The sequence below is a fragment of the Sphaeramia orbicularis genome, chromosome 10 (assembly GCF_902148855.1).
Source record: "Sphaeramia orbicularis chromosome 10, fSphaOr1.1, whole genome shotgun sequence".
NCBI classification, from domain to species: domain Eukaryota; kingdom Metazoa; phylum Chordata; class Actinopteri; order Kurtiformes; family Apogonidae; genus Sphaeramia; species Sphaeramia orbicularis.
Genome location: NC_043966.1, coordinates 36,000,605 through 36,022,076, shown reverse-complemented (window position 1 = coordinate 36,022,076; position 21,472 = coordinate 36,000,605). Strand labels below are relative to the sequence as shown.

Below are 21,472 nucleotides of genomic sequence, written 5' to 3'. Positions count from 1 at the left end.
GTAAAAGGTGCTATGTCAAACTAATATTTTAAACTATTATAGTAAACCTAAACAACAAACACTATTATGAGGTTTTTAACACAACACATGTAACAGATTTTCTGGTTTTACTGATATACAGCATTGATATTGAAGCACACAGTTTGCACATGTGTGTGAAGTAATCAAAGGCTGAAGGCTATCCAGACTCCTGTACACTATGTATCAGTACTGACGGAGCCAGGCAGGTCTGTTTGTTCCAGGCCCTGATCTGTAGATTAGTCTGACAGTAGGGGTAGGTCTAGCCCAGGAATGAGGGCAGCTGTAGCCCAAAGGTCAGACATATTGAGACTATTTTGCTATGTGGGGGTAGGGTACAACACCTGCTGCATTTGCATTTAACCAGGCAGTTATTGCAACTTTTGTGATTGAGCATTTACCATGTATCTGTGAATTACAAGATGGATATAGTAGAAATACTTGTTTTATTAGCCTTCCGGTACCCTCAGACTTTCGAAGCTGCTGCTGCTGCTTTCAGGTTATGTTTTAACAAGCAGGCTTAATGCCTTGACAGCAGATAAGCAGGTCATAAAGTGTAACTTGGTGATGTAGGTCAATCTGTTCAGCTGTTGAGTTCTCATGGTGCTTGTCGATATGAGTAGGAAACAATTTGTATGTTGTAAAAGCCCAAAAACTGGCTTTCAGATCTGATTTACTGAGTCTTAGTATAAGATTAGCAGCAATTTGTGCCTTTGGCCTGTTATAGTTGTTATGAGAACAGACAAAGTGGTAATTCACCCCTATTCATGTGGTTTATGTAACACTTTCTAATGGATTTTCATTAGGGCTGTCAAAATTAATCCATTAATGTAGATTAATCCATTATCATGACATGCTTTTTTTAATACTGTATCTATACTTACACTTTTCTTTTAAACTGTTTTGCACTATGCATCACAAGAGAGTTTTCTCTTTTAATTTCATTGTACATACAGGGTGGGGAAGCAAAATTTACAATGAACATTTAGTTGTTTTTTCTCAGCAGGCACTACGTCAATTGTTTTGAAACCAAACATATATTGATGTCATAATCATACCTAACACTATTATCCATACCTTTTCAAAAACTTTTGCCCATATGAGTAATCAGGAAAGCAAACGTCAAAGAGTGTGTGATTTGCTGAATGCACTCGTCACACCAAAGGAGATTTGAAAAATAGTTGGAGTGTCCATAAAGACTGTTTATAATGTAAAGAAGAGAATGACTATGAGCAAAACTATTACGAGAAAGTCTGGAAGATACTATTAAAGAAGAATGGGAGAAGTTGTCACCCGAATATTTGAGGAACACTTGCGCAAGTTTCAGGAAGTGTGGGAAGGCAGTTATTGAGAAAGAAGGAGGACACATAGAATAAAAACATTTTCTATTATGTAAATTTTCTTGTGGCAAATAAATTCTCATGACTTTCAATAAAGTAATTGGTCATACACTGTCTTTCAATCCCTGCCTCAAAATATTGTAAATTTTGCTTCCCCACCCTGTATGTATAATGACAATAAAGGCATTCTATTCTATTCTATTCTATTCTATTCTATTCTATTCTATTCTATTCTATGATTAATCTGGTTAAAAATTTTAACACAATTAATCCATCTGCAGCACAGAATGACTCTGAATGTCTCTGGCAACTTGTTTTATGCACAACTGAACAGTTGATCTGGTAGTGACAGGCAGCAGAACCAACCCTTAAAGATGGAAGACACTAAACAGCACATTGGCCCTCTGGATGGAAATATGAGTACAGAAAAACCAAGATGAACAGTTGTTTTGTTGAAACTGTTGAAGGTGTTTAATAAACACGTTAAGTGCATATGTATTCCCTTCTTTCTTGAGTCTGTTTGCTCATGCAAAATTAAACACAATTAATATGGATGAATGATATTTAATCGTGATTAATCAAAATTAATCCACAGCAACCCTGTGATTTATCTGATTAAAAATTTTAGTCGTTTGACAGCACTAATTTTCATTTATGAAGATGTAATAGAACAATGTGTGCGATGCATATGTAATGCACACTATTGCATATATATTATACTTGACTGTGTTTCATTGTATATTTGTCAGTATCTGGCTTTCACCGATCAGTGCTGCAAGTATCACTGTAAAAGACATTTAAATACTATTTAAAAAAAATTTGAACCCATAACTCATTTGTTAACCGATTATATGCAGCTTACCAATGAAAAAAAGCTGTGCCTAAACAACTGATTACTGTCACTATTTCACTGACAACTAGACCCTCAAGTAACACTATAGACCAGAAAAGAAAAAAAAACTTGACAACACTAGCTGCCTTGATGAAATAAATGTCATTCTCCCTGCCAGGCAAATAATGTTGCCAAGTTTTGTCATTTCTCACTTGCAAAATAAACCTACTTTATGTCAGTATATTCTACAGCAAATACTAGACCCAGACAGTACCCACACTTGCCATGATAAGAAAACTTGTACACATGGATATTTTTGTTAAAACGTGCCCATTGACCTGCATTACTGTTTGAACAAGTGTTTGCAAGCACGTTTTTGTGAGGTGCATGTGAGAACAACGCCAGGTGACTAAGCCACCGTCATGTAGCTTTGAGGGATTTCCTGTCGGGTAGAGAAGATATAAAACTGAAACTGATACTCAGCAACTCCAAAAGCCCTACTGTTATGGAAATGGCTAGGTACAAGATTTCTTGACTGATGTGCATATTTAACTGTGTGCAGAACCCGATTATGTTATTTTTAAACTGGAACTCATGTACAGACACAGTTTTTATGTTTAGAAAAAATAAATAGGTTAAAGGTTAAGGCTGCCTCAGAGGTATATACAGAGGTTTCCTATTATCCCAGACATCCACTAAATTAAAACCTTTCCATTTGCACATACTGTACAAAGCTGAAATTAATCATAAATCTTGAGACTTGTTGCAGAGTGACATTCACTCCTTAAAAGTGAAATAAATTCATGCTGTACAAATAAACACAATAGAATATCTCACAATTACAGAATGGCGACTAACGAGTCCATTTTACATATACAGACCACTGATGACCAGTATCAACATATATGCTGGCATAAGTGATTGCAAATCTGCCCAGATAAGCAAACAAGCTTATTGGTAACTCTGAACAATGTATTTATCATGAATTACAGAAACAAAGTGTCTTGAAACATTAACAAACCCAGTACGATTTTGTGCTTTAGAAATGTGACACGTCTGAGTATGTGGGTTAATAAGAGATTTTCCCCATATTTGGGATTATCTTTAAATTGTGAATTTACTATGTACATTATTGACAAGACGTTAAAAAAATAAAATTACAGACGCTTTGGACTTTGACAGACCATTGAGACCACAACAGATGATTCCAAGTAATGTGTTTCCATGAGGGAAATCCCATAGTAAATTCTTGGAGTTCTTATTTTTTTTACTGCAGACATTTCTTGTTCAAATTATATGTTATTTTTACTGTTGGTAATTGTGTTGAAACTATTTCTGTATTGTGTTTATATAGTTGCCTGTAAAACAACTGCTTTTGTATACATGAAATGTTGTGGAAAGTTACTGGCTTTGTAGTACAGTAAACAGGTTCACGTCAGATGACCACCCCCTCTTTCCTCAGACTTGCCCATTGCCCTTTTCCATAGACCAAATATTCCCCCTTTTCATGTCCTCACCCCTCCTGTACTCTTGCTCCCCTTCCAGCTTCTCTGTCAGAGGGCTGGGTTTAGCTGGAGTTAGTTGATGTTACTCTATTTTTGTCAGCTGCTCCATCTGAAGCCAGTGTTACAGGCTCGGGCTGAATTGCCCGGGTGACGCTGTAAACAGACACTCAAACACATGGTCTGCTTGGTCACATTTATCATGACAAGGAGGGGACAGGGCTAAAGTGAACTGCATGCTTGTCTTACACATGGACACAAGAACTTACATTTATTTTGAATACATAACAGTTTGGAAATACATGTAAATCTCTGTTATTTAGTTTCTAGTAGAGGTGGGCGACATTATAGTTTTGAAATCAAAGTATTAGATATCTTTCCAGTACTGTAAACCTAACAGTGAAGGTTGTGTTTCACTCTGTTTGACAAATGAAACAGACTATGCTCTGTTGCTGTGTATTTGATTTAATCACAATCACAGGGCTTTTAATCCATCTGTTGCTGAATCTTTGTTATGTCTTGTCGGTCTGTCCCAGATCAATCTTTTAACAACTGCTGCCAGAGCACCTCATACATGTGTCATCAGAAACAGTCCCTTTGATAAGATACTGTCCATGCTTAACTTCATACTAACTGTAAATATTACTTATTAGTGTGCATATGCTTACCTGCTGTTGATAGCTACCTCCCTACCTACTGATCATGTATTCTCTATCACATGTTGGGACATGATTTGGTATCCCATTGCAGATAAGAGACCATTTCCTTTTAGGATGCACCGTCAGTGGCAGCTGTTACACTGTCTGGCTTCTAATATGCTACTCTATTCATGTACACTCATGTAATGTCACGTCAAATGGAGTAACTGTGATGATGTTTCACAACCCTGTCCCTAAGTACAACGCCCCTTGGGTATTTGGTACATACATATGTGTACAGTCATCATAGTGGTGGAATGGGAGTATGTACATTTATTCAACTACTGTCACAAAGCACATGCAGGCATTTACAAGTGCGTGTGTGTGTGTGTGTGTGTGTGTGTGTGTGTGTGTGTGTGTGTTTGTTACCCTCTGTGGGCTTTATGGGTTCACATAAAAACAGCCTCTGCTTTTGACACTGAGTTAAAGGTTAAACTGTGCAGACTGGTGCATGACCCACAATCCTCTCTTGTCATAACAGAAACTGAGCAGACTCACTCAAGAGTGGGCTCTACACTGTAAACAAACCAGGCATAACTGAAAGTCATACACATATAGCATTGGTGCTTTGTTGATCCAGTTTATGTCACTACTGTGTAGCCATTTGCCTATTTTTTTTTTAAAGGGAACATTAAAAATTAAAGCTAGTATTTGTGCAAGTTGTATAATGGTGTTCAGTTATACATTGTCGAGTTATTTGTAATTAAAAGGTATTTGCAAAGCATGTTTTGGTTGGAGAGAATTATAGTGTTCCATCTTTTAAATTAAAGGCTATTCTTTATATTGTTGTTTAAATGATATGTATGAATAATACTCAAGAGGACAATAAAAAACAAAAAATTTCACAAAAAAATCAGACAAAACAGATAAAAAAAAGATAGAAGTTGCAGTTGATAATGTAACATATTAATTTGCACGCACACTGTAACATGTAACCCATTTACACTTAGGTGCTTTAATACTGACAGACAAATAGAGGAAGTGCACTAATTTTTTAAATGTATTATCACAATTGGCTCTATTCTGACGGAAATGTATTCCTTAAAAAAACTACCACGGATGTATGCAAATGTATAAACCTATGCAACAGCAACTAACTAACTAACTAAGTAAATAATTGTATACAGAAATAAATAAATAACACCAGCTCATCTAAAGAAAAGCCATGTGTTCAGCTCATAAGACCAGAGACTATACAGACTCTTGGAGTATTGTGACATCTGCTGGGAGAAAATCGGTACTGCAACTTGTTCAAGCAGACGCTACTGATGAATTTACATATAAACCTTTGAACCCATGAAAGAAACACAAGCGCTTGCTGGAAGTGGGCTTTTATATTTAAACACAATTTATTAATTAATTAGAATTAATGATATATTACACTGTTCCATCACCTAACTCCAGCATTTACCCAAGGATGTGTAACCGATGTCAGGACGTAATCAGAAGTCAAATTTCCATGGGCGAACGCCAGTAGTTCATTAGTTAATTTTTAATGTGTACAGGTGACTCACTTGGGTTTTTCCTTTCGTATTTATTGCGTCATTGGCTCACTGTTGGTGATGTAGGCCTGTTTCCTCTTCTCTGGTCAGATGATCGAGAGTCGTTACTTTTCTCTCCTGACGCCCCCTTTGCTCTTTGTTCTTATATTTGATTGGCTGTCTATATTAATGACTGTCACATTAGCCAATCAGGTCTGTCGTTGTCAGGTAGCACCCCCAGCACTGTACCCTTCAAATGACGTCACGCGCTGCAAACGGTTCACTCAGTGAGTTTGGACATCGGAGTGACGCTCATTGCGGGGGGAAATAACAGTAATACACTCTAAGGACAAAAGGAGTTTATTTCTCAAGAGATTTGTGTTATTTGCAACACGCCGAGACACTGTTTATTCTGAGGTAGGTGGCTTACGCGTGTCCACAACACTTATTTCTTTGTTTATGAGCATAGTCACGGTGAACTCATGGGGCTGAAAACTAAGAGTGGGTTGTGGCCTGCAGGTGCCACCTAACTCTATTTTTATACTGTAGCTTATGTAAATATATATCAGAAAAAATATGTTATTAACCAATATTCAATTACAGACATAATATTCAAGGCTACTAACACTGATAGTATGGCTGCTTGTGTGAGGGGCAATATTAATAATAAAACTAACCACTAATTAGGTAATAAGCTAATAACAAACTAGCATTAGCTCTGTGTTGAAGCTCAAATTAATATTCTTGGGGTAAATATTATTTTGAGGCAACAAAGATGGTAGCTTATATATATATATATATGTGTGTTAATTATAGCCCTGAGTTTATGAAGTGTTTTATCTGTTTCTATGTGTGTGTGTGTGTGGGAAAGGTAGTCGTGATTCAGATTCAACCTAATTAGGTCCAGTGGGGCTTCATATAGACTACACCCATATTCTGTGTCTTGTGATGTTTGTACACACAGAGAGTAAACTTAGATCTTCTGGCTATGTAGCTACATTAACAGGCATGCCATTATGTGTAACATTTAATGATGATCATAGAGTTGATATCACATGATGAACTTGGTTGTATCCACTTAAATGTCTGTCATAATAATCATAATCATTAGAAAAATAATCCATTTCGTTCTTCCAGCATTTTAAAACAGTCTGCAGTGTTTTAGACCAAGGCTGGATTGTATCTTTTTCATCATGAAGATTGTGTTTTTCCTTCCTTATTCCACTGAGAAATTCTTTTTCAGGGTGCAACTGTGAAGACACATTTATTAGTGAAGTGACTGTGCCTGTTTATTGTTTTGTCACTTGTCAGATAATACATTGTGGTCCTGAGGGTGCTGTTCATTTTAATGGATTTTAGAGACTACTCAGGTGTACTGTCCATGTGTCTATGAACATGATATTATCACTGTGGTGTTGTTGTTGTGGAAACACTGCCTGAACTCACTTATTAAGGCAGTCTGGTAAAGACTAAACAAATGAGAGGCATGCAAAGTAACATACTTTCGCACAGTGAACATGTTTACCTCGCATACGCCTATAAATCGCTTCTCTTCAAATCTTAATCTGTTACCAAAGATTGGTAAAGGTAAGGTAAAGCCAAGGTTACCTTGAAGGTGAACTTTAATGCTTTACCTATCCTTATTGGTGTCAGATTACTTATTATTGAAAAGGTGCCATTCAAAGAAGGTCTTTCTCATTCTGAGCCAGTTGGTAATGTGACACTACAGATTACACATAGAGTGAAGCTGAAAAGGTCTTGGGTGACACCAGAACATCCCTGTTAACAGAAGAGACACAAAGAAATCAGAAAATTGTGTTATTTTACTACTCCTTGATGCCTTAAGGCTCAACAAACACAAATAACCAGGGATCTTTCTGTTCCCCTCAGAACATGGTAACCATAGTTACAAAGGCCTTGCCATCTGTCAGTTGCTTTAAGAACAGATTCAGGTTGTGAAGTGTGTAGTGGTCTTTGAAAAGCACTGTGCTGATGCTTTTTGTTGAAGATAAAGTAGGAATTTATTTTTAATGACTTTGTATAGAGGTGCAAATTTTTCCAGAACACATGTTCCTTTCACTTCCTCTTGTATTACAGCCTCATGATATTGAGCAACTTAACGGATGTATGAAAAGAACTTGGTATCTTATCTTCACAGCTAACACTATGTAAGAGTCACCCATTTAATATGTTACTCATGCTATTAGGAAATTGGGTAATCACTGATATAAAAACATAATTATACTTTGAACCTAATAAATGTTGAATAAGATTTTTCCATCATAACAAGATAAAGGTTTGAGCAGCTTGTATTGTACCTACCCATTAAAATGTCTCTAGATCCAGCTCAGTCAACAGATTGGCAAACTAACACATGGGTTTAGTATAGGAAGGACATTTGATGTGGATAGAGAGGCTGAGCAGAAAAGAGTTGGCGTTCTGGATGTGTTGTGTTGCTAGCAGTGTTGTTTATAGTATACACATACACAAAGTGACTCAGGAATCCTGTGAGACCTAACCGAGTTACAGTCTTCCATCTGTTGTGTCTGTTTTACATGAGCAAATCCAGCAATGAAGGTTAGCATGTGGGTTGTGATGGCCCCGGACCTACCATATCAGGATCCATTAGTGGTTGTTTGTTTAAAGGCACTTCCTTTTCACCAGGCTTCGAGTGGAACAAATAACATTAATAGCCGAGCTTAAACATACTGAGCCTCCAAACTACCATAAGGATCAATAGTTCCTGACATCAGAAACAAAATTGCTTTCTTACATTTGGTGAGTTTCACACATCATCCAAAAACTCTTAATAATATGAATGATTTCACCCAAACGTCACATGTCATGTTATCAGCAGTGGTCATCACACAGAAACACAGAAGTATGACAGTGTGAATATGAAATGTCATATCTGTGTGTTTCTGAGTGAACAGGAAGACTAGGTGTGAACCAGTACAAGCCTGTATGGTAAATGTACTGCATCTCTCAGGCTCTTTCCCGTGGTTCATTTGATTAGCCTCACTATGCAAAATGTAACACTGCCCTCTTTGTGTGGACACCAAGATAATCGTGCTTATCTCTGGAAGCTTGGATGTTTGGTCTGATAGACCACTGAATAATAAGGCTCAGTCTAGCTACTACTAGCTATAACTGATGGTGTGTCTGTGGAGACTATGGTTGTTAGTCATGGGAGAACAGGCTACAGACATGAAACAGCAGAACATGATGGGTATAAAGATTTGGGAGGATACCTGCATGTTTTGTGCTGTTTTGCTCTGTGAAATTGTTGCGTCATTATTATGCTTGCCAGGAATTGTTGTGTTATATTAGGACTCAGAGGAATTCATAGGCTAATGTGACTCTAGAGGCCCACTAGCACATAGTTGTACTTTTAGTTCCACACACCATAGTAGCATTTCAGATTTGTCCCTTCCATTAGTTCCTTTCACATTAAAAGTTCCCAACATACACACTGTGTGACTGATATATCGAAGTGATATACTGTAGCTGCAAGTAACATTAATGTTACAGTAATGCTAAGTTATTATAGAGGATATAACATCCTTGGCAGGTGACCAAATGAAATGTACTGTTATTATAAGTCAAGAAAATAATGTCCTACGTGTAACTGATTGCATTTCTGATCGAAGTAAACTGCGCAAGAGAACTTCAGTATAGAAACTGATTTCCTCCGTTGGCAGCTGCACTCGGAAAATATCAATAAATCCAAAGAAGACCAGCCAAATCAGTGTTTGCTGTCTTTGTTGTTTCAGATGGGTAAATTTCACCAAAGCCCCCTCACATTTTCTGTGGAGTTTGCCCTTAATAGTTAATTTGTTGACAAAGTTGAAATGTGCTTCATTTAATTCTTAATGTTATTTGTATACTTCTGGATGGATATTGGCAACTGTTGGTAGTTGTTAATTTTGAACATGATTGTAAATATTCCAAAATGTATTACATATTAGATCAGAGTCTCCCTGCGAGGACTTGTCAGGCCAGCTTTGCGGGGGTCCAGTAGCACAAAATCCATGAATGTAGTTGGCTAATAAACCTATAGAAAATGTAGCTTTCTTTTCTTTAAAATAGACAAATCCCAAGAATTATAGTTTAGTTTCAATACCATTTTTAGTATTAGAAAAAATCATTCTTAACCCACAAAGGCCCAGTGCAACTTTTGTAGCAATGACAAAAATGCATTTTTCTCTCTATTTAATCTTTCTTAAGTGTTTTATCACTATTTATTATAATATTATCCTCTGTGTTTTGTGTTGTTTAGCAAAAAAAAAAAAAAAAAAAATCTGGTGTTTTCCTATATTCAACTCATTGATTATGTAGATATTCATAAAAGCTCAGATTATAGTTGAGGGTTATTATGTCAGAAATGAAGAAAACTGAAGAAAAAGTGGCTTTTTCAGCAAATCTATCATTAACTGAAGATAAACCCAGTGTTTCCATCCACTGTCATTTGTCTATGTCCATGGGTTTTACTGGTGATTCAAAGTTGTAGAAGATGACAGTGTTTCCACATTCACTACGGAGCCTCTGAATGTCCAAATGGGTCATATATTATGACCATGAAAAGATGACAAACTACATTTTACACCAGTTATTTACATGAATTGATCGAATTAGTGGATCAGAAGTTATTAAACATTTTAGATCAGTAGATGGTTTTGGTTGGCAGTCGTTGATGGGTCTTTATGGGTTAATACTTTACAATGAAGGCTAATTTATGTTATTTGAAATGTGTGAGTTTTAATGTTTTTCATAGGAATTATTTAGAGTTTATTTTTGGATACTGTGATTTAGATACAACATACTGTTATTGATTACAAAAATTGTATGTTTATAAATTATTGGGTCAGATGACTTGTCTTATACACAGGAAAATATTAGTTAAGTCACTGAAAAGCAGTACAATCCTTGATGTTTTGTATTTTTTCCAGAATAAAAAACATCTTTGCTTTTTAAAAAAGGTAATCCCAACTTTAGTTTGATTTGTGGGTGTAACACCAGCACTGTAATAAAAGAAAATATTTGATCAGTTTGTCATCATCTATTGTTCTCAGATCCCTTTTAATATCAGTCCACATGTATGTATGTATGTACACTAATGTCAATAATAAGTTATATAATAATATTACAGATGTGAGTAGGTGTTTTGATATAGCTGGTACTTTACTTTGTCTATCCATGTAAGGCAAGAAATGAATGAATGTTATGTTTGACATCAGCGTTGACAGGGATGAATCTAGGTCAATATTTTATACTGTATATATTATGTTTATTTGGCATTAATAAAATAAAATCTCTCTGCTCTTGCTTCTGTGTTGTTCAGGTGATATCTCAAACCAAAGATGAATTTTGAGCAGCCCCCTCCATATCCAGGCAGTGGACCCTCTGCTCCAGGATACCCAGCCCAGGGCCCACCTCCACATGGCTATCCCCCTCAGGGTTATCCTCCACAAGGTTACCCTGTGAACATGGAGCAGCCTAATCCAGCATACCCCAACTACCCTTCTGGACCAGTGGGCCCTGGAGGACCTTATCCAGGCCAAGGACAGCCTCCTTATCATGGGTATGCTGGACAGCCACAATATGGATGGCAAGGTGGACCCCCTCCGGGACCAATGTATGGAGAAGCTCCCAAAAATACAGGTAAGAACTGTCAAAAAAGATCCAAATACATTATGTACACATACAGTATACTACACATAATTGTGATTTGAAGGAACATTTGGACAGAGTTAAGTGCATTTTCATTTTCACACAAAGCAGATGATCAAATTGATGTTTTTGTCTTACCAACAAAGCATAACATTCAATTTACTACAGTCTAAAACAGTGGTTCTTAACCTTGTTGGAGGTACTGAACCCCACCAGTCTCATATGCGCATTCACCGAACCCTTCTTTAGTGATGGCCAAGTGGGGCATGACATCACGAATCATATGTAGGCCATCAGGTCAACCCGGTTTTCGTTTCATCTCGCTCCGAACTTTCCGAACCACGCAATTTTGACATAAAAAAAAAAGATAATTGCATGTAGTGTATCAAAAAAAAGTTCTCGTTGTACTCCTTCAGTATTTTTGTGATCGTTGTTTTATTACAGCACTAGCTCGGCTTTAGCGTAATACGATTTCTCCATCCGCGACGGTGCGTCAGTTGTCACATGATTGTAACTGACCAGTGCAGTGACCGAAAAATGTAAACAAACGCTACACATGGCTGCCTCCGTGGTTAACAGGAAGTAGCAAAAGTCATAACGATGTGGAAAATAGTCAAATAATTCATCGTCAGACGAGTGGAAGAGATTATAAACACTTCCGGATGTGTTGTAGTGCTGTAAGCAACAACAATACACCGCGTATATTGGATGTCAATCAGAGAAAGAGTCTCCGAAGCCGTTTGTTTACATACACGGACCTAGCCCGACACACACACCTGACTAATGAGTCGAGTGTGTGTCTTGACCTCCGCCGAACCCCTGAGACTGACTCACCGAACCCCTAGGGTTCGATCGAACCCAGGTTAAGAACCACTGGTCTAAAACAAGGAAAAAATACTAAAGTAACACACTTGAAAAGATGGGAGCATCATACGTTTGATACTTTATTATTACAGTAGTTGCTATTCAGGGTTTTTACTCTATAAAGCCTATATTTAACTGGCAGACTTCTGGCTGTAAAAAGGCAGCTTATAGAGTAAGTGCATAAAGATTAAAAAGTGTGAAGTCAAGCCTTGTTTAAGATAAAAGACGTGTTAAAGCAGTAGCTGCTCCCAACTGAGTATCTCCAGAATAAACTGTAGCACAAACTGTGAAATGAAAAGCACACATAACTCTGTAAAATATTCAGATTTACTATGCAGAGAGAATTACTTTCAAGGAGCATCGTTTTAACCTTTATGCATTAAAGCAAGCAGTGAGGCATTACTCCTGCTGTAAGTGACTTAAAGATCTGTTATACCAATAATAACACCCACATGCTGAATGTAGTATGTCATGAACTTACCTGTATTGTGGTGGTTATTCCAGATGTGGGAGTTGGAGTGTTTCTATCATTAAAATGGATTAAGTTAGCAATCAAAAATTAATTTGTACACTTAAAATTTTTAAATTATGGTCAGATTTACTTTTTAAAATTTGTTGATATTATCAAGATTTTAGTATCGTCTTTGTAAAGCACCATGGATAGCCACTGTGAGTTCTGAAAGATGTGCTAAAAATAAATTATCCTTAATTTGGAAGAAGGAGAATAAGCTATAAGCATATTCAGCAAAATTGGCAATTGGATGATGGGTCCGGGTCAAATTTAAATCAGACATTTTTTGGGTAACATTGTAATATCTCTTAAATTATTCTCTGCAGGTGGTTTGTTTTCTTTAACAGGTTTGTGTTTGTAGTTAAGTATTTTACGCTACATGTGATATCTAACACGTGTTGTAACCTGTGCCCTTTTATGAGTTAAGGTTAAATCATTTTATCATCCCAATAAGGAAATTCGGTCTATGCATTTTACTCATCCTAATACACACACAGCACCTAGCATTAGCATCAGCAATGAACATTAGTACATAGCACACAGAAGGAGCAGGGGGCTGTCATTGAAGGCACTGGGGAAGTAACTCCAGATTTTCATCAGCACTGTGGTCAAGGGCACTGACAGGAGAATTAACCTACATGTACTTGTTTTTAATGGTGGGGGAAACCAGAGAACCCAGACGAAACATGAGAGAACAGGTAAACTCAACACTGAAAGGTCTGACTGTAAACTGAACCTGTAACCTTCTAGGTGTTAGGTGGAAGTGCTAACCGCTAACCACTACACCACTACACTCCCCAAAATATGTTGAAGGTGTTTTTCTATCTATGAAAGACTATACTGTTCCATATTGGCCATCTTTGTCTCTTTTCCTGTATAACATATGAAATATGTTATCATTACACTATCATTATTATCATTTGATTAAAGTGTACGTGTTTTTTTTTCTGCACACACCACGTATGCATATGTATTTATTAGGGCGGTCAAAATTAACACATTAATGCAAATTAATCCATCATCAAGATTAATTAATGAAAAATTTTAACACAATTAACCTATCTGCAGCGGAGAATGACTCTGAACGTCTCTGCCAACACATTGGGGACAGTTTGTCCAAGCAGAGTTACCGTCGCGCGTGAACAAATGGGCAGTTGATCCAGTAGTGACAGGCAGCAGAACCAACAGATAGAGATGGAAGATGATAAACAGCATGTTGGCCCTTTGGATGGAAATATGAGTACAAAAAAACCCTAAGATGGAACAGTTGTTTCAAGTTGATTTGTTGAAACTTTTGACAACAATAAGTGCATATATATCCACTTCTTTCTTGAGTGTGTTTGCTCATGCAAAATATAACACGATTAATAGAGATTAAAAATTAATAATATTTAATCATGATTAATCAAAATTATTCCACAACAACCCTGTGATGAATCTGATTAAAAATTTTAATCGTTTGACAGCACTAGTATTTATGTGTATCGGTATTTAGATGGTTGTATCAACATAACACTGTTTTACAGTTGTTATTTCTCTGAACAACAACAACTGAAAAAAGTTTTATTTAGACAAGAGACACGGTGACACCCATTGTACTATATTTATTTGACCAAACATAAAACTAATGTACTAAACAAAAGTGAGTGTATGTTGTGCTTTATTTTTTCATAATGGAAGAAATCATTTTCATTAGTTATAAGAAAATGCAGTATGTTAAGTTTTTGTAAATGAATGTATTTTGTAATAACCACCACAAAATGGAATAATGTTGTAGAAAACGTGTCATGAGGAACAGTCTCCTATACTGTGTGCATTTCAAAATATGGGCGTTACAAACTTGTATTTGATCCAAGGGCTGTGTTCTTCTATGAAGGACCTTATAAAGAGTCTTTGTGATGAAAATGCCTCATTATTTAAATATCAGCTGATTATTAACCTGTTCTCTTCTATTGTCTGCTATGACCACAATTCAGGATAAGCTTGCTTCACTTTACCTGTTACCTATTAGGAGCCTGTCACCTTAGTAACACAGGCACCCATGTCATGAGTCACTGCACCTGGCTGTTAAAAGCAGGATGAATGTTTCCCTTCACATGAATGATTAAACACAAACACATAAGGATGGGTAGATGTATTTATTCAGGCCTCTTACTAGAGTTTTTGTATGAAACAGACAGCAAACACTGCGTATAGGTAACATTATCCTTACACGTGACGCTTTAGATATGGTGATGAAAGGTGAAATAAAGCCACAGCTGTACTCATCTTTGACTGCATGTGAAGTAAAGAGAGGAGCTGTGACAGGACTGGAGTGTGTGTAATTCTGAAAGCTATCATTTCATTTGCTCAGTGATACCTCAGAGCAGTGCTCATGTTACCCCACTGTAATGCTGTCTGATCATGGCTCTGGGCTGCTGTGACATTACCATGGTGATGTGCTTCCCGTGATGAGCATAATTAGAGGAAAATCATAGCAGTCATGGCTCCACTTGAACTCAGCTGAAGACTGTGTAATTCATAGAATTATCTGTGGTTTTGTACAATACCAGAAAAAGAATCCATAATTGTGTATTTAAATGTCTTCCATTCCTTCTCCTCTATATCTCACCTTGTTAACCCTGTCTGGCTCCTTTCTTCCTCACACTTCCATTTTAATTTGCTGGTTCTTTCTGTCTGTCTCCAGTGTACGTGGTGGAGGATCGCAGAAGAGATGACACAGGAGACACATGCCTGACAGCCTGCTGGACAGCTCTGTGTTGCTGCTGTCTCTGGGACATGCTGACATAACGCTGTTCCCTATTTTTTGACCCCCATTACCCCCTTGCCCCCTGTTTCTGTGCCTCGAAGCCCTCCCCCACCTCCTATCTGCCTTACTGTAAACCCTGCACTCCCCCATTACAGCCCCTCTATTTCCTCTGCAAGTCTTTTGCTCGTCTATAAATAAAAGCCTTGATTACATATGGAAGTTTGTTTCCAGAGCCACCTGTTCTACATTGATGTGAAGCCTACAGCGCTGGCCGACTCCCTGACCGACCCTGTCCAGGGGCTACTCTGTAGCAGCTTGTAACTGAGCTTCTAAGCATACACTGAAACTCAGGCTCTGACACTAACACACAGATACACAACACCATTACAACACATACAGTATACTTGGATCTCAGGATCAACTAGTGTGAGGCTCTTTGGCACTTTATGATAATTACCTCTGTAAGATACAACTCCTGCCTGCCCCTTCAACCATCTGCAACCCTTCCCTTACCTCCCTCCAGCCCTGCTACTTCCAGTCCCTGAAGGACAGTCCCTTATCCAAGCCCTCCACCCTTTTAAAGGCCTCCAAGACCTGGGCTGTTAATTAGCCACAGGATGCTCTTAAGAAGCTGATGCTTGAATTGTATCCCTTTCTTTTGCACAGAAGCTGTTTTGCCAACGTATGTCTTCAGGTGAAATCATGACAATAAATCGAATGGATTTTTAAAGGTGACAGTGATTTATGATCTCAATGGTCACAATGTTTTTTTTTCCTTTTTCATGTTGATCTTCATATGAAAAATTATGGCAATGTTATTTTTATTGGAGATAGAACTGATCATATTTAATAACATGTTGTGAATATTACTAAACAGAAGAAACCAAATGTCCTGTTAAATGCCTTTTTGCTTTAGATGAAAATATTGCATTAAAATAATTTATTCCCATGAAACACTGACATTTGTGCTTTTTGATTGTGTGTGTGTGTTTGTATGTGTTTTTGTGTGTGTGTTACAGAGGTTACAGCATGTTCGAAAGTATAGATCAGTATACCACATAGTAGAGGACAGGGTGAGCTGGATCTATTTTGCTATTTATAACCCAACTAATAGTACAGGATGTTGTTTACCGCATGGCTAACTGCAGAATATACTTCAGAAAAAATAGGATAAACAGCTGAAGTAATGTTGTCATAAAGTGTATAGCATACATTTGTGAGATATTTAATTAAGACCCTCCTAATAGCATAAAAAGACTGAGGAAAACATTATAATTTACATTTTGTAAAGGTGGATTGTAACCAGGGCTTCAAAATGCAAAAAGAAACTGTAGCAAGAGACAGAGAGGAGGCAAGTGACTGAAAATAGGATTTAAATTCAAACCGGCTTGTCATCAGCTGATCAAAGACCATAGCCCATCCACAGTCTGGAACTGACCTTTCTTTTTGTAAAAAAAAGACATAAAAGCCAGAATTTTGTGCAGAGTTTTCCTTTTTAAGGCTACGGTTTCCAGCTAATGACGAGTCTTTCAATAACTTACCTACTCTCTTCTTTTCGTCTCTTGCTCCAGTCTCTTTTTGCATTTTGAAGCCCTACTTACAACCTGGTTATGATTCACAATTGTAAAATGTGAATTATTGTCATTTTCCCCCAGTCTTAATATTTTGTTCAGGAGTGTACTCTGCTACATTTCAAATGTGACCATTGTACTTTTTCCACTCCACATTTCTTTAAAATTATAAATGTATATATTAGTCTGCTCAAAAAGAATAAGAAGAAACTTTGCTACAACAAACTACTACATTAAAACATGTCTTTAATGCGTATGCATTAATAGTATACTTTCACAGCAGACTTGTTCCATATCAAACTTACCTTGGTGTCCCAGTCAATGTAATTAAAATTCTTGAAAAAAAATCCAATGAAAAAGTTCACCAGATCCTGCAAAATTCTAAAGCACCAGATACTTTGTCCCTCACAGCTTATCTTCATTAGCCTCACCAAACAATTGGACTAGATTAAAATTTGCACAGAACGGCTGAGAAACTCAAGGATAATTTGCAGCATGTATTCATTTAAATACCCTTTGCTGAAATCTAATGAATAAAATTTAATACTGGCTTTCATTTGGAAACATTCTCCTAGTTTTCATTCTGTTGACCCTGTGTAGTATTCATGTAGTTCTATCATATCTGGAAGATGTTTGATCCTGTATTAAAAATGCCTACCACAGATTTTGGTACATATTCATATTTAAATATGAAAGCCTACCTTTGAAATATGTTTATTAAGGAATTCAACTCAAATATGTAAAGATGTTATATCACTGCATCATTGAATAAAACTGAATATGAATATTCTAAATATGACATTGATGAGTTTATTCTATTAATAGGTATTTGTACTATATTGACCTCAGTTGGTGACAGCTATGGAACCTGTTTATCATTGGGTTCAGAAAATATGCAAATTAGTACTTAGTAACATAGTTTGTTACACACTAGATGATTTTTGTCTTGTTTTACATTTCAGCTAAATTCCCCTTAAATCACATACATTAAATTTCACACTTCTAGGAACTGATTTATTACTTCTACTTCATATGACATCAACAACATTGTCATATGTGTATTTAGCTTTGGGGTTTGCAATGTCCAATGAATCTAAAGTATTTTGTGTAGGTGATTCATTCACTGTGATAAATTACATGAAAACCTTCTCCTCAAACACTCAGCATCTGTAGTTCCTGCACAAGTAATCTACAACATTTTTGTGAAGGCACTCAGGGCTAAACTTAATGTTCTCCAGGGACACTGAAAGACATGTCTGAGCTGATCAACCATCTGTGTTAGAAATACTGATCCCTGTGTTCAGAGAGGTGAGCAGTATGGTAAGAGAGAAGAAAACAATAACTGTGCTTGGTTGTTAGTGGCACTTTTTTTTCCCCCAAACCATTATATTAGTATTTAAACCATGAGCTTAATGCTTAATTAATTAACAAGGAAAAACACAAACCTGTCTGTACTAAATCGACTGAGGAGATGCCATTCAGGAGATGTAGAAATCACTGCTGAGGGTAAAATAAAAGAACACAAGTAAGCTTGAAACACAAAAATGAGGTGAAAGCAGAAGTGAACTACACATTTCTCAAGTAAACAATTATGTTTTATTGATAAGGTTCTCAGAAGAGTCTCGTTTCAGTGAATGTTTAAGAATCATCCTTTGATAATACTGATTTGGTACATTATGACATCCATCACGAGTCTCTTCACAGTGAGAAGGATCCATTACTGCTACTGCTGTTGGGATCTAGGACAGAAATATCTCTGCTTCCAAACAAAAAAACAGTCAAAAACAACAAACTGGGGATTGATATTGTAGATATGGAATATTAGAGTGCCACAAAACTCTAGAGTAGTAAGACCAGCTAAAGATTTTGCACATTACAAGCCACTTCCTCTTAGAAATATAAAACTTGATATTCTGAACAATATTCTACTGTGCTGCATAAAGGTAGGTCTATACACTGTACATCGAAATATATTTCGAAAAAACGGATTTCACAGTTTTAAAGACTTTATTTAAAGTATAAACCATTTTTTTTTAAAACACTTTATTACATAAATTATTCTTTTTGAGAGTGACTATTATTTGCCCTGGCAGCAAACTGAAATTAATACAAAAACAAAATGAACATTTCTTACATATTTTACAAAAGAAAATAAACTCATCCATTAATGTTCATTTTGAATAGAACTGGTGACTCATTCATGATTGTCATATAGTACTAAGAATAAATAAATAAAAAAGAATAAAATAAAATAAATACTAACTTCGCATGTTTTCTGGATTCTGTGAGTTGTGTGTTTGATCGTTCTGTACAGAAGTGCGTTGGTGAAAGTCTCACAATTCTACCGCGACTGAAACGTACAAAACTACGGCATCTACAGTATACGCAACATCCTGAAATTTAGTGTAGTCGGACACATATGTAGTAGTATGATTCCTCTCCCCATTTCAAAATAAACAATGCTGTGTGATACCACTGTCCACAAATATAGTCATCTTTTTTTGATGTTGTTTTTTTAAAAAGTTCATTTTTTTTAAAGTCCATTAACAGCTTGGATTTTGTTCAAGGATGCCGTTAGCTTGTGTGTTGCTTGGTTGGATGTGTGTGCTGCCTCAGCAGCAGAGGACTGGTCCGTGGTGGACGATGGTAGGCCTGAGACAGGGAGACGACTCATAATATTGGACAACCTTTGACATTGCCTTGTCTGTCATTACTTATGACGTCCTCCTTTGATCGGTGGCTGTAATTGGCTGAACTCTGGAGTGGCTGTGTCTCCACTTTGGTCCCTTTGCCTTCAGTGTCTATTAGAGACGTACAAGCCTTCATCGCAGAAGCCAGCACAGTGCAAATTCACTGTGTATTCTGTAGCTGTCATGACTGCGCTCAGTGTGACCCAAAAAATATGGGTGAAAATATCAATATCTTTTTTAAAAAGGGGAATCTTCTTACTCATTAAGCAACAGTTCTCAAAGTTCTTCAGTGCTTTTTCAGTTGTTCAAAGTTTTTTCAAAAAAAAGAATGACTTGACTAAACTTTAAATTTTTTGCCTGTGGCAGTAAAATTAACAAGAATATGTTTTCTGATAAGTCATTCTTTTTAAAAGTCCCTGCAGCGTTCCATAAGTAACCCCAATTGTTGGTTAATTCTCCATGGGTTTTGTCAAGGGGTAGGGCTGAGGAGGCTTGGTAGGAAAAAGGAGTAGAATTTAGAGAAGTGAAAGTAGGAGAGAGGGGAGAGTCTGCCCTTCAAGCACATTCAGGTGGGCTGTTACCTCTTGCCCATCTCATTCTGTCTGAGGAACTGGATGTTGTTGCTGCTGTCAGCCAGTTCTGGATACTGCTCCACAGGCAGTACATAATAGCCATCATAGCCCTGTACTCTGCCTGTTGTTTGAAGTTGCTGTCTCTCTCCCTCTGTCCAGACGCGATTGCCCCCCTTCCCGTCCCTGGCCCTCTGCTGTTCCTTGGCCCAGGCTCCAGCGAGGGCCCTCTGCCTGGCCAGTTCTAACAGTCTTACCTTCTCTTCATCCACCACGTCAACAGCTAGACCATACCGAACGCTCAATACTAACGATGGAACTGCAAACTCAACAGTCACTCCTCTCCTTGATCGTCCACTTACTGTCACATTGATACCGCTTTCTAGTGACTTGCGCCCATTAGTAAGCCCCAGGGCCAACAGGTCACTGTCAGCAGAGCCCACTTTCACAAAGTAATGACAGTCCTTCCCATCCTGGGTGTAATGGGGTGCCCTCAAGATACTGAGCGCCATTGAGTATGAGAGCTACTTTACGACTGTCTTCGCTGGCTAAAGCTGATACACCAGCCACCACTCTGCCTTCCTTCAGTGCCAGCATTACTCCCCGGCCTATGATGGGAGTGCTGGTGCCAAACCAGTGGCCAGGTTTGTCTTTGCGTCTACGACGCTCTTTGTTGAGCAGGCGACCCTCCAGGGCCATGAAAGCCTGGTTGTGGCGCTCTGCTGCTTGCTGCACACCAGTGATGAGCTGTAAGACAAAGTTTAAGAAAGTTTGGTCTGTTATCGTCACACATTTGAAAAAAAGTTGTTACTTTACAGTAAACCATTATTGTCATAGAATGTTGTCACACTAGCAGCTTTTAGTCTGTTTGCATTGAACTGTAGTTCGTTTTCTCCCTTGGGATGGTTTGTTTGGGCAGGTGTGAACACAGTAATCGCACTTGTGTGCAGATCCAAATGACTGCTCAGAGAGTACTA

At 37.4% G+C, this 21,472-nt stretch overlaps 2 protein-coding genes across 2 annotated transcripts in view; one reads left to right on the top strand and one right to left on the bottom strand.

Moving 5' to 3' along the window:
• Positions 1-6,133: 6,133 nt before the first annotated feature.
• On the top strand, positions 6,134-16,619 carry LOC115427448 (cysteine-rich and transmembrane domain-containing protein 1). Its single transcript, XM_030146003.1, has 3 exons — positions 6,134-6,288; positions 11,213-11,532; positions 15,603-16,619. Exons 2-3 carry the CDS (start codon positions 11,232-11,234, stop codon positions 15,704-15,706), a joined length of 405 nt encoding a protein of 134 aa, XP_030001863.1. The 5' UTR covers positions 6,134-6,288; positions 11,213-11,231; the 3' UTR covers positions 15,707-16,619.
• Positions 16,620-18,798: 2,179 nt separating this feature from the next.
• The window catches only part of tenm2a (teneurin transmembrane protein 2a), a 223,040-nt gene continuing 220,366 nt past the window's right edge, over positions 18,799-21,472 (bottom strand). The window contains 2 exon segments of the mRNA XM_030144885.1: positions 18,799-20,986; positions 20,988-21,242. Coding sequence (XP_030000745.1) covers positions 20,504-20,986; positions 20,988-21,242 — 738 coding nt within the window. The 3' untranslated portion in view covers positions 18,799-20,503.